Below are 14227 nucleotides of genomic sequence, written 5' to 3'. Positions count from 1 at the left end.
TAAATGCACATATTGCACCACCATATGATCTATGTCAGCGACGACCAAATTATTTAGACAGATACTGTCCTAAAGTTTATTGTTAACTCTTTTATTTTGGTGATGACGACCATCTTCAGCATCAAACTCAGTAATGTGAAGTATTTTGGGTATTTCACATGCCAACAATTGTTTTGATTCGTGATGAATCTGTCAATTCTTTTCTTGAACAATCAATTAATCGTTTAAGTCTACAAATGCAGGAAAAATGCAGGTGGTGTTTCTCACCCCGTATGAAATACTCTCTTCCTCTTTTTGCTCCATTTTGATCTCCACCAACTCCTGAGTGAAATACTTTCAGCTTTGTACTGCTCATAAGAGGAGGAGTTGAATGTTTTTCCATGATGATGAGGCCCCTTACTAACCTGACAACCTTAAAAGAGTTTTCATTTTCACTTCATGGTCTGCAGAGTGTTTGTGTCACACATTCAGTCTTTTCTGCAGAAAACTGTTAAATGATTAAACATATAAAGTTTATAAACACGTTTGTGTGGACTGAAGTAGTCTAAAAAAAGATGAAAATAATAAAATGCATTAGAAAACTGACGGTGATGACAGATTCTCTATGTTTCATCACCTGTACTGGACTCTGGGGGACTTGGTGGTCTGACGAGACCATCAGGCGCTGAAGCTTCCCATGAGCCAGTCATGGGCGCCGAGGAGGAGCAAGAGGAGACGGGCGGCACCATCGCTGCTCTGCACGACTCTCAGGGCGGGTCATATGTGCTGTCCGAACATCCTCCGCCCACATCTGTAAATGTCCCTCCGGTGGTTGGTTGTGGCGTTGCATCACCACACTGACACATTCTCAACATTCGCAAAACCTGGATTCTCCCGGAGCTTCCAGTACGACCCGTTGGCCAACCACACGTCACGGCCACAGGAATCCCTGGCTTTCCTGGAGGGGGAGGAGCAGGAGGAGGAGGAGGAGGAGGAGATGGAGGAGAGGAGGAGGAGGAGGGGGAGGAGGAGATGGAGGAGAGGAGGAGGGGGAGGAGATGGAGGAGGGGGGAGAGGAGGAGGAGAAGAAGGAGATGGAGGAGATGATGTTGATGAAGAAGAAGAAGAAGAAGAAGAAGAAGAAGAAGAAGAAGAAGAAGAAGAAGAAGAAGAAGAAGAAGAAGAAGAAGGAGGAGGAGATGATAAAGGAGGAGGGGTGATGAAGGAGGACGAGATGATGAAGAAGGAGGAGAAAAAAGGAATTAATCAATAATAAAAATAATCCTTAATTGCAGCTCTCGTTGTATATTATGTTTTACCCCCATTGATTTAATCTCAGATGAGCAAACGTTCATCTGAAGCTCGGATCAACAACCTGAATTTAAATACAGAAACATTCATGCAACCAAACCGTAACATATTACATTTAGTATTGATAATAATGTATACATAATAATAAGGCTTCATCGTTATTATAAATCATTGAAGTAAGAGGGTTCGTACATTTGTCGTAACAGTACACGAAGTTATAACAGTCTAGAATTTTACTTGAAAAATCGTGGAACGTGTTCTTCTCCCCGCTTGGCGAGCTCTTTCCTCCGCTCCCTCTGAAACTCCTCGATATCGTCTTTCTTCCTGTCCGCTTCGTCCACCTGTCCGTCCTCCAGCAACCTGTTAACGAGAAGAAGAGTCGTCACTGACTCTGGTTCAGTCACCTCGTCTCCACCCCCGTCCTCCAGCTCTGCTCACCTCTGATCCGGGCGCAGCCGGCTGTCTGACGGAGGCAGCAGAGGCTTCAGGTCGGCGGTGAGCTCGTTCAGCTCCATGGCGAAGGTGGAGAAGCCGTAGTACAGCAGGTAATCCTTCGGCTGGGCATCTGGGGGGTGACAAAAAGCCTCTCGGGTGAGCAAACGTGACGCCCGGATTGACGCCGATTAGATGTTGGCGACAGGCCACAACCTCTAAAGCAGAACCTCAGCAGCACAAACAACAAGTCATGTGACTCACTCGGCTTCCAGACACACTTGGGGGTGGGCAGCGTGTCACAGAAGATGCCTTCATGCCACAGACCTCCGAACCGGTGGATGACGCTGCCGCTCTGGTCCAGCACCGTGCCCTGGACCTCATTCTTGTTGGTGTCTGAACCCCAGTATCGAGACTGCAGCAAAACACAGACGTGTCAGTCTGCAAACTCACATGAAGTATAAAAAGGGCGCCGAGCGGGTTACAGGAAGTGGCTGCGTTCACCTTGACGAAGGTGATCTTGCAGGTGCACACGTTGCTCTTGAGGTTGCGGATGGTGACTTCTCCGTAATGCTCCAGGTAGCGCTGCTGACTGAGGACGTTGTGGATGCAGGTGACCACTTTGTTCCACTCGTAGTGGTCTCCGTACCTGAATTATAATATATTTTGGATTATCTTGCCATATTTGACAGGTGACAGTATAGAGAGGCATCAGTTAATATCCAATTAAATGCTGCTCTGATGATGAAAGCATAGAATGCTGTTTCAAGGTTTGTCCCAACTGTATCATTTTAAAGTTGTAATGAGCCGCGTGTCGACCGTTTACCTCGGGAGAGTGACGTTCACCATTCCTGTTGGCAGGATCTCCAGCGACTTCCCCCAGAATTTATTTTTCCATCGCTGGTCTGGAAACGAACGTTGAGAATATTATTTTCTGATCAGCTTTTCAAATGCATTCAGAAAAGCAAAGTAGAGGATAAAACGGCATGAGATTGAAGAATGTTGGTTTGATAACGGGAAGTCTCACCTTGCCAAAAGGAGAAGTTTTGGGATTCTGCGTGGCATGCAGAGATGGGGGGGTGATGGCAGACCTGGTGAGGTGTTCAGGAGACTCATTATTCAGGATTATGAAACCGTCTTTATGAGTGAGGACGATTGAAAGCTGCTGCATGAACATTTCAGCTTCTTTAAAAAGACCACAGATTAGCAAAGTGGGGGACTACATTACCCACAATGCAGCTGTATTATCAACAACACTGCCTCTAGAGAATGTTTTTTGATCCCATATTGTGATGTATAATCAACGATGGTAGCAGGAGTGGTTGTATCATCGTACTATAAACTATGGATTGCTTTGCTGATGAAACTTCGTGAAAACTTCATGTGATCTCCTCAGTTTGAGTCTCTCGAGCTTTGAGCTTTATTTTTTTATAATGAATCTGCAGCAAAGCAGGAAAGAAATGCAGATCAGAACACTTCATCAATGTGCCGACCTGAAATCATATTCTAGGAACTGCATTGTTTGTAGAAAAAAAAGAGTTGATTCTCAGTTTGCAGCTAAAACTAACAGGGCAGGGCTCGCCAGGATTATCTCTTTACCCTGTGAAGTGATCCAGACTCACACAAGTACAGTTGCAGGAGGATCCAGTCATCTCCCAACCGAGTCAGAGCAGGGAAATGGACGGATGCTGAACACTGCAGCTCAGAGTCACCGAGGCTCCAGGACTCAGCCATGATGGAGACACAGTGAGGACCGGCTGAGGTTTATTGTATGATACTGTCAATTTTATGGGATCACTCCAGACCGGTTGGGTTGCAAAGTAACAACAGCCTCGTTTGGAACATTTTTCCTGATATGGATCTGTACTGACAGACTGTAGTCTGAGTAGTAAACTGGGTTTCCTCTTTCTCCCATGCATTGATGAGACCCTGTTGTGAGACAAGGATTTCCTCAGCCAAGACATCATCTTGTGTGATCGGGGCTTTGTAGGTTCCCTCGAATCTGTACCAGTAGTATTTCCAACCAGATGATGAGCACACAGAGCAAGTCAGGGTCACACTGCCCCTTACAGGAAGGTCCGTCTTGTCAGCCCTTACAAGGTCTAAGGTCTATAAGACAAGGCATTCAAAGTGATGCCTCCACTTTGTTGCAGAATAAGAGTCCCTTCTGTTCCCATACATTTGTATAATCCATCGTGGGAAGAAGTAGCATATCCAATCCTGTATTCACTGTCTGTTTGATGTGTCTGGTTGCCATTCATAGATCCATTCAGTGTGTTCTCTCTTGATTTCACTCCTGATAGTGATCGTTTCTCCCGTGAATACAGGAGACCACTTGTGAGAATCTGACAACCTTGTTTGCATTAAACCTTACTGGGTGAGCTACAGAGGGGTCTGTTTGTTGAACCAGTAGTAATCCCAGTGAGCAGAGTCCCTCACAGAACAGGTCAGTGTATTTGTGTGTGCTGTCAGTGTGAGAATATTCACTGATACTGTCAATTTCTTGGCGTCGAGAAGTCACTAACTTACATATGTATATTCCACTGTTGGACTCAGTTGCACTGCTAATAATGAATTCATCACGTGATGGAGGTGTGATTGAGCTGGGTCCATTCATATGTCCACTCAGTGTCTCCACCCCCTGGAACTCACATCTGATAGCGATCTTCTCCATCCCAGTTGGGATGAAGCGTGACAAAGACCTGCCTGGGATCGGTTTCCTGAACGGTGATTGCAGCACTGGTAGGTGTTACGCAATCTGAGTCCCTTCTTAATCCTCTGCCAAATTTATATTCAGGGTCTGTTTCTCATCTGCTTAAGGGGGCGGGGCAATGGTGACACCCACATGACACAGATACAGGAAAATGTCTCTCGCCACAGTCTTCTGTAACTCCATATCACGCTACATTCTGAGCTAACGTGTTAGCGTTCCAATCAAAAGTGAATCACTTTTTGTGACTGTATATTATTGCATTTCAATAGGAAATTTGTGACAGTACGGAAGCTGAATATAGATATTATCTAATAACAACATCTGGTAACAAAGAGTTCTGTTTGAGAGATACCTGCTCACTGATGAGGCGGAAGCCCCGGTCCTCTCTGTTGCACTCGTAGGTCTCTCCCAGCACGGGGTTGAAGGGCTTGTAGCGGTTCCTGAACGTCGCCGAGGCGTACCCGGAGATGGCGAAGGCAGCGATGTAAACCTGGAGGAGATGAAATAACATGTTTAATCTGCATTCCATAGATTGGTGCAGACTATATCGTTTTTTGTTTCTATGCCAACTTTGAAGATCTTGTTGTTCAGTTAATTTTTTTTAATATTATTTTAAATAATACACACATTTATGCACTTTTCTCTCATGCTCAGGTTATTTTTTATGATCTTATTTTGTCTTCCCGTTCTCTTATTTCATCACAATCCAGAGACAATCAGGAGGAGGATAGGAAACATATAACAAATATATATGATGGAGTCACTTTGTTGCTCATGTAACTGCCTTGATTGTTGGATAATTCTGTGTGCAGCCGCAAGTCAACAAGCAGCCATTCTCCTGCTTTTGGACAGTTTAGAAACTGGACTGGAGCTTGAATTGTATTTTAAGTGAATATTACAAACATCTAGGCAGGTGCAGATTCAGCAGGGTTGCTACAACAAATGAGAGTTGTATGACAGTCGTACCATCCTCTGGTAGGGGTCGGCCGTGTTACTGGCCGTATCCAACAGCTCGCTGTACTCCAGCTCTTCACACAACCTCTGCAGCAGGTTAACGGGTTCGTTGAGGGGAGCCGGCATGGACACTCGAGCCAAGTCTTTACCTGAGGAAAGACACGGCACATAAAGTAACCTGTCAAACGCTAAAGGGATGCCTAGGTAACTCCGGGGCGGTGCGACTTGCCGATGTTATTGTAGAGGATGGCCATGAGGCCCACGTGGCTGTTGTCGGGACAGTGAGCGGGCAGTGTCGTTCGCCGGCCGGTGCTCTTGGGAACAATGCTGTTTGGAGTCCTGGAAATGCTAGCACGGTACTTCCTGGTGGCCGACGCTGTCATGTTGGATGAGAAGAAATAATATGAGTCTTAGCAAAAAAGGGTAGTTTGCTATTATCTCTTCAGGCAAAAATAAGAACAATAGTCTGACAACAGACTTGAAACTAGAGATTGAGACCATAAACTCATGTTTACAATGTTTACTGAGATAAAACATCAACGGAGAAGTAGGCTCATTCTCTCATAGACTTCTATACAGAGAGGAGTCGCCCCCTGATGGCCAGCAGAGAAAACAGCAGTTTAAGGCACTTCAGGTTTGGCTTCACTTTTCAGAATTGGAGGTTGCCAATAGTTTTTGAGACATTTCACTTAAAAAGCACCAATAAAAGAAGGTTCTTCATGAAGTTTAAAGTTTCCAGGTAAAAAACACCAACTGAACACAGTTCTTATAGTAAAGCTTTATGTTTGATGTTTGGTACTCAAACAACCTGTGGTCAGATTAGATGAAAATAACATAATTCACTGACATTTTATATATATTTTTTATAAATGCCCTGCATGGATGGATAGGTACCCACCATGTCCTTCCTCTGGCTCAGAGTTGGTGGTGCTTCCATCGCTGAGTCCCGACTCATCAGACACCTCAGAGGAACTCCCACAGAGGATGTCGTCGCTGGCGTCGAAATACTCTGCGGCTGAATCGGCCACTGAAGGAGGTCCGCGGGACGAGCGGCCCACTGCTGCAGGCTGTCGGTGGAGTAACAAAGAAAACCAGCCGTCAAAAAACCCACGAGGGGAATATGTGCGAGAGAATCCACAAGACAGGCAGCACCAGTCTTACCTCGGCTAACGTGCTGGTCGGGTGGATATGGTTCGTCTCCCAGACTTCCTGCAGCTTCTGCCTCTCCTGGGACAGAGTTTCATGCACCGTCTTCAGGGACGCCAGCACTGAAGAGGAACAGGAAGACAGGTTTCAGGGGGGACGCTGCCTTGTAGGAACCCCGTCTACATGTGTGTGTGTGTGTGTGTACGTTTGTTTTTCTGACCTCGTAGCGACATGGCGCAGATGTCCTGCTGGATTTTCTTGCCCTCGGGCGATGTGACAGTAGGAGGGGACAGCTGGGAGTAGACGTAGTCGGGGATAGAGGAGGCAGATGCACCCAGTTGAGGAGAGCTGCCCAGGTGACTGGAGGACAGCTGTGAAGGTGAACAGAGAGACGCTTCAGTGAATGGTTGTAATCAGCCAATTGTGGGTGTAAAGGTGCAAAGACTCCATGAAACCACACATTTAGAGATGCTGGAACGCAGATTTCCAGTCTTTATGCTAAGCTAGGCTAACTAGCTGCTGGCAGTAGCTTCATATTTAGCATACAGAGATGTTCTCATCTTATTCTCAACAATAAAGCAAATGAGCATATTGTCCGTACACAGTTGTTACTAATTAAATTGTAATTCTTGATCCCTCGCACAGTTTCAGTTGTTTTGTTTGTCGTTGCATGGCGTTGTGTGATGATTGTCGCAGGTGAAATGGAAGGAGAGTCATAAAAATGTTCATCACAGGTTCCACCTGTGCTTTTTTCAGCCAAATCGATGCTGAACTTTAAAGATAGGTGGATATGATAAAATCATCTAATCAGGACACACCTGGAACATCTGGTTAACGACATATTTCATGTTCAAACCCAGGTACCACAGCCCTGCAGGTCTTCTGTCCCACCAGCTACTGAACTGTGTTCACTTTTATGTTTAAATCCCGTTTGTTTGTTTGGTAGGAAAGAAAACCGTCAGAGCTGCAGTACGAGCAACAGAACACCAACAGAACTCTTGTTTCTAGAGAACTGAGATCTACGGATCTAGTATCTAAACAGAATACAGGTTTACTTCACTGATCTATTTGCTAATTCACTCAGTCTACAATTCAATCTTTCTAAACTCATGTCTTGGCTATGTTCACAGGAAACTGTGGTATATAAACCATGTTGTTGACGTTGACAGTGCTTAAGAGGAAGGGCGTCTACAACATAATATTACAGTTACCATTTTAAAGTTACTACGAGGAACCTTCCATTTCATTCTCTGGAGAAAAGGGGTAGTTTTTCAGAGCACCAGAGTCTCTTTAGAAAACCTCTCATTTAACTGCAGCAGGGTCAGGGAGTCTGGTTTTGGTACCCGGGCCTCCCTTCCCTCCACGGCGGCCCAGCAATACGGCCTGTCCTGACCTCAAGGAGTTTCTGGCAAATGTGCCATAAGATCAACTCTATAGAAACAGCCAACGTTTCATAACCAGTTAAAAGTTCCTTGTAGTAACTTTAACCTAAAATAAAAGCATTTTCTTTCATGTCATTATTTACACAATCACATTTCATGTTCAGGATGTTACAGTGTGTAAATGGAGACCCTTTAATAACTTTCATGAAGTTCATTCTGCCTATTTGCCAACTCACCGATTTAGTAATTCCACGAATAGGCTTTGGATTAGAGAAAGGCCCCAAATGTTACACGATGGGTTGGGAGGTTAGAAACGTCAACCCAATATCTTCTAATCACCATTAGTCAGAGTTAAGTTATGACTTCAATAGATTAGTATTTCAAATATACATAAACACTGGATCAATGTCAGAGAGAGTAGGTCACGGACCATTCTTACCATTCCCAGGGCCTCCACTCTGGATAACGTGCGGGAGTGGCCCCACATCTTCCCCGACCTCGGCTTCTTCGGCTTCTCCAGCGACAGATTCTAGATCATAATATTGAGAAAAATAAATAATCTTATTATGTGACGCTGCCCAGAAAGCAGCTGTTTCCCCCGGTGAACAGCGGTCTACCTGTGTGCTGATGATGCGCTTCAGGTCTCCGTTGGTCAAAGACTGGCCCGCCTCCAACATCTGCAGCCTCTGGATTAAGCAGTTCAGCTGAGAGAGGTCCAAATGGCAGCGGTTCAGCTCTGGAAGGAAACACGATGGATTAAAGTGGGGAAGTTATTGTAAATACAACGTACACTTCAACCGATATAAATTATTATTATTATTATTATTATTATTATTATTATTATTATTATCTGAACTATCCCTTTAACATGAAGTTGCATCATTTAGGAAAATAGAAATGCAAAGCACACTTCTACCAGTTTTGTTGAAATACTTCTTCTATAACACCTTCAGACTCACGATGGACCGTTTGAAATTGATGCAGCAAAACCAGAAATAGCATCTTTTTGAGGCAACTTCCTCTGCAGCAAAAACAGGCTTAATAATCTGCCTTTGAAGGGACTCATATTTATTCAGATAGAGCGCTGCAGGGAATCTTGAAAGGTAGTATCGCACTGGTTCCCTCCACAAAACGGCACTGGGGTTGTGGATTATTGCAGAAAATAAGATCTGTTTTGTTCAGACATTAGTTTGATGATTTTTGAAGCTTGAATGTAATCAGGAGAAAAATGCTACAAGGTTATACAACGAGGCTGTGAAGGCGGGCTGGTCGCCATGGTGACGTTCGCTTAGCCGCTTGTTAGCAACCGCCTTTTTTTAAGAAACGAAAAAGCTGCAAAATTCCCCAGAGGGGTATTTACTGACGTGTTTTATCTCGTAGAACAAAACCGTGTGTTAAACACAGACTTCATTTCAGGCATCGAACCAAAAACAGACTTCGAGACGAGGGAACTGATTTCCTGCAGCCCTCGTCATTTAGCACGTACCTTGAACGCAGGTGTCCGGGTCGTGACTCTGCTGCAGCCACGCCGACACTTTGCTGTTCACGGCGGTGTTGGCGGAGGGCAGCACGCCCGCCGGAGTGCCGGCTGAATCCGACAGGCTCTGATTTCACAGAGGCAAGAAATCACCGGTGAGTTCATCCAGAGTCACTCGGAGACATTTCATTGACTTGGTCGCTCGTTCGATGCTCACCAGATCTCCGTTCCTCTGAGCTCGCCCGTCGGCGGCGCCGTGGGACGAAGTGTGGAGGAAACCGCCGTGAGAGTGAGCCGCCTCGTGCTTCTTGTACAGCCGGTGGGCTTGCAGCTTGGTGACCCAGATGTAGAAGAGTTCGTGGCTCTTTGCCTGGGAGAGACAACATAGGTCATGAACTTGTCTTTTTTACATCTGGAAGGTTTGTTGAATCATGATGTTTACCTTCATATGATAGAGAATGTCTCCCGCATCCAAGTCGATCCGATTCGACTTCTTGTTTATCGACATGACAGCGAGACTGACATCTAAGGAGCCCTGGAATTTCCCCCTGGAGACCTTTAGTGGGAAAAAGCAACTTATGTTTAAGTGTTTTGCAAATCAAGCAGGTGAAAAAAAAAATCCTGTCATAACGTTTAACTTACATCTTGTTGGTTTTTGGAGTAACGCAAGTTCCCGACTTCCAACACAAAGTATCGCTGAAAACAGAGATCAAGCGTCGCCTTCTTAAACACGTAACTTTATTGATGAATCTTGAAGGATGAGATGACGGAGCGGCAGATCTCACCTTGTGCCAACCTTTCAGGGGCCACTTCCTCCTCTTGAGGAGGTATCCTTCACAGATACCCGGGGGGGTCAAATCCAGAGGGCCGTCACCTCCCGCGTTCATGTCTACCTGCAGGTCGTCGATCACTTCCCAGTCTTTGATTATCTGTGGACAGCGTGTGACCACAACTCAAAATGAGAACAAAAGCAAAGAGTTGCTGGTTCCCTTATAGGAAGAACGATAATAAACACCCATGATCCTTCTGTCCAGTAAGAACGACGTGTCTCACCTGTCTGGAGGACGACGCGGTGCTGCTGCTTCGAGAGTGAGACGGCTTCCACGTCGGCGAGGACTTCTCCAGGCCGCTCGTCAGCGATTGGCTGCGGTTGAGTGAAGACCCGTGTGAATCCATGTCAGAGCGCAGACCTAAGACTCCCTCTGTGTTGTCGTCGGCTGGTTGACAGATTATATTATTTCATTATTATTATGACTATATCCAGTTTATATGACAGCAAATAAGAAAACTCATCAAAAGCAGCTTTCCAGGTCCAAGAATAGAAGGAGAAATGTGAAGAAGAGGTAGAGCAGCACGTGACGAATATTTTGAATTATTTACATTTTATGTAAATGTAGGCCTATTGTTTCTTTATTTAAATTTCCTGATTAATTGTTTAGTCTTCAAAATGTCAGAAAACTGTGATAAATAGACAAAAGTCTTCAAAGTGCTGATGAAGCTCACATGACGTGGTCAAAAACTCCAGAATAGCTACTCAATAGACCTTGTGGTGAGGTTGTTTTCTATACAATTAATATTATTATAAAAACAGAGAAAAGCACATTTGAGGAGCTGGAATCTGCTTTTTTCTGCATTTTCTTTCCTGATCAATGACTTTTGACACTTTGAATCTATTATCAAGTTGTTGCTTATTAATTGTCGATCAATAAATGATTATCTCTTCAATGCCGTGACCTGCGACCTCCCATGAACCAACTGTTTTGGTGTAAAGTTAGAATTAGAAAAAATAATCTTCTATTGCCGAGGGTATATCGGTTTAACTTGTTATCAAATTGATTTGATTATATTGTTCCTTATGAGGAGCTGAATATTGACTGATGAAGCCGCGGGCAAGAAACCAAAGTGAAAGTGTGAAAGAGGCTCAGTGGAGCAGTGCACTCTGGGTAATCCGGTTACCTAACAGAGCTACCTGGATGTCCTGGATCCTTCATCCAGATCACTCTAGATCTTAAAGTCACCAGAACAGGAAACAAAACATTCTTCATTCAACATTCACCTGATGAGAGAATATTTTACATTTTAGACACGTGAATATGGCTACATTTAAGTACTTTGTTTCCAGATTATTATATCTGAGCAATTCTGAGAAAATTGGCTTCGGTTGCCAACGTTTGTGCTTGAGGTAAAAACAGGAACAGATGGTGAAGATGTAGAGTCACTGTCGTGGTTGCTGTGTCACAGAATAATCTGTTAATCTTGAGTTTTTGGAACATGAGTGTGGTTTAAAGAGAAAAGATGTGTGGATGTTTTTTAAGGTCATAATGGTGTTTATTTGAGAGAATATTTAATGGAGCTCTAGTGCAGCATAGTGGTATTTGTGTTATTGTTCAACGGGAACTACTTGGGGTGTAAATGTTCTTTTTTTCGTGCCACAGCTGATTGATTGCTTGTATATTTAAAGAGTGATTAAAGTGTGATTTTGCACAAGCTGGTGTAACGGCTACGGTGGAGAAATGTGACACGGCCGGCAAGCAGAGGATTAGTAACCTCTGGTTAATTGGTTTTTCAGGGGACGTTTTTAGCCACTCGGACGTGAAGGAACACGAGGCTCCGAACGCTGACACAACATGCTAAAGGACAACAGTCAGACAATGTCGGATTGGTATCAACACACTGTTAAATCTCAAAACAACAAGGATAAGATCTTTTCAAAGAGAAGTTTAGGGACGTGAAAAGTGAAAAAGATGGTTGTCTCTTTCAATCTTATTCATATATTTTCTTGTGCAAGTTGCCTGAAATGATGTTTTGTCCTTCTTATGGAACTGATTTCTTATTGGTAACTGAAAATGTTTGAGATTGTATGTAATCGATTTATATTAATATGCAATTAAACGCAGTGCAGTAGATTGGTGTCACAGGTTTATTTTTTTTGCATGTTAAAACATCCATAAAATGCCATTTGTTTGTGAAAAACTGTTCACATGCAGAACATGAGAGTTTTATTGTTGTTTGTTCAATTCAATTTGGTTCCAGCTCCTCGTTCACTCAAGCAGGAAAGAACAACATATGTAGATAATAAACGCCATCTCAGTGAAGCCTGAATGAACGTCCCTCTAAATCTGGACTCCGTTACGTAAAAGCAGGAAAGGATGAGAGTAACTGACCTCAGTGATGGCGGCATGTGGTGAAAACAGGATGAAAGGATTTGCAGGTTTTCTGAGCTCGCTCACTCAAGAAGGGCCAAAGAAGTTAAATCAAATGGCGACTTTAGTTGCAATTACATTTTCCACAAGATGTTTACTAAGAAACAAAGTTCCAGTTATCTCACTGTTGCTCGGTTACTTATTAACAGTACGTCTCTGTGTCCCGAGCAGGTGAGATTAAGCACTTTCAGGATGAGAATCAACTTTAAAACACAACACAGTCATACAAAATGCATTCTGGGTCGAATGCCTATGTTTTTCCTGTTTCGCCCTAGAAGAGAGCAGATATGAGAGCAGGAGCTCCTTCTGGGGAAATGGGAGCCAACGAAGCGAGTCAACCGAGGTGATGGTGATTTTTGGCAACAGTCCACCCAAAAAGATGCACCATGGCAGAGGGTGTGAGATTATGACAGATATAATTTCACTTTGGGGGATTAAAAACACTGCACCCAATGAGAGATTAGTTGAGGATTTAAAAAAAGAAAATATTTATGAATGAGTGTACTCCATTTGCAGGATGGTAAATAGATTAAGGGAGGAATTAAATCAAATTAAAAAGGATAATTGAATCCCAAATCAGAGGTGAGAGAATCTAACAGTACAGGAGGGGAGGCACCTGTTAAAAGTCAGACTGTTGGAGCAGAAGTGCGTGTGCTTTTATTTGGACAGACTATTGAGTCAGGAAGCGGCCACACTGATATAGACTTGAGTGAAACTGGTTCAGTTTGAGCACACAGAGAAAGAAACGCTGTATTTATTGTATTTAACAAGATGAACAGGTGCATTCAAAAGAGTCTTGTTGTAATATGTAATATCTAAATTACACTCATTATTCTGGTGTTTTTGTTTGAATTGAAGCCCAAACTTTCAGTTTTTTCTGGCTGAACTAATGCTTAAAATCCATGAAAAAGTCTTACCTGAAATCCACCTCCGACTCTCATCATCCTCTGCGCCTATAAATCCAACACGCGCCTCATTTGGCGCTAAACGAACTACGGAGAATCACCATGGCGACGAAGAGGAGAGAAAGGAGGAGAAAATAGGCTTTTTTTCCATCTAAAAATCACTACATGTTACTTCCACAGATAATCACCAACTGTGATCACATAATCTCACCGACCGGTGGCCTCTCCGCCGGCGGGTTACACGAGCTCCCTCCCCGCAAATCACATCCAAGGAGAGCCGCGCGTCGTGCGCGCGCCGTGCGCAACGTGTCCCGGGCTTTATCCGCATTAGCTGGAATTACGCGGCGTCTAGCAGGGATGTGGTGGAGGGGAAATCTAACCAACCTCCACTCACTCTGCCACCAGTTCACTCCGTTTTAAAGCGAAGGTGGGAACTTGAATTCATGTAGAACATATGGTATTTTAAGGGGAACGTGTAGGTTTACATGTGCAAGTCTAAAGACATTAAATATTTTGTGTCACATTCACTGCACTTTAGCACATATTTTCCATCACATACAATAGTTCATAAACGGTACCACGTGTCTGCTATCCGTTTGTGATGAATATTAAAATAAAAGCATGTGCAATTATTTTGATCCACCAATAAGGCGAGACCATTCACCTGTATGCCTCAATAAAAAATGGGACCTTTATGCTTTTTTCTCCTTTAGTATGTTATGTAG

General features: G+C 43.9%; 1 protein-coding gene across 4 annotated transcripts; it reads right to left on the bottom strand.

Moving 5' to 3' along the window:
- Nucleotides 1-366: 366 nt before the first annotated feature.
- Nucleotides 367-14042, bottom strand: osbpl7 (oxysterol binding protein-like 7). Of its 4 annotated transcripts, none has more exons than XM_084039634.1 (23): nt 13515-14042; nt 10448-10611; nt 10180-10323; nt 10037-10090; nt 9837-9950; nt 9612-9764; nt 9404-9521; nt 8535-8653; nt 8348-8446; nt 8154-8177; nt 6756-6906; nt 6551-6657; nt 6288-6456; nt 5619-5765; nt 5402-5538; nt 4788-4925; nt 2750-2813; nt 2549-2627; nt 2227-2371; nt 1987-2137; nt 1729-1855; nt 1528-1650; nt 367-937 (listed from the first exon to the last, which is right to left on the bottom strand). In XM_084039634.1, the coding sequence occupies exons 2-23, from the start codon at nt 10568-10570 to the stop codon at nt 829-831; spliced, it is 2595 nt and encodes an 864-aa protein (XP_083895760.1). In that variant the 5' UTR covers nt 10571-10611; nt 13515-14042; the 3' UTR covers nt 367-828. The 4 variants fall into 4 exon arrangements, with proteins under 4 accessions (XP_083895760.1, XP_083895761.1, XP_083895762.1 ...); XM_084039635.1 differs by having other exon boundaries at nt 8357-8446; nt 13515-14039; XM_084039636.1 differs by lacking the exon at nt 8154-8177.
- Between the last annotated feature and the right edge of the window lie 185 nt (nt 14043-14227).

Source organism: Eutrigla gurnardus (assembly GCF_963514095.1).
Source record: "Eutrigla gurnardus genome assembly, chromosome: 22".
NCBI lineage: Eukaryota > Metazoa > Chordata > Actinopteri > Perciformes > Triglidae > Eutrigla > Eutrigla gurnardus.
This window is presented reverse-complemented; position numbering and strand designations above follow the sequence as displayed.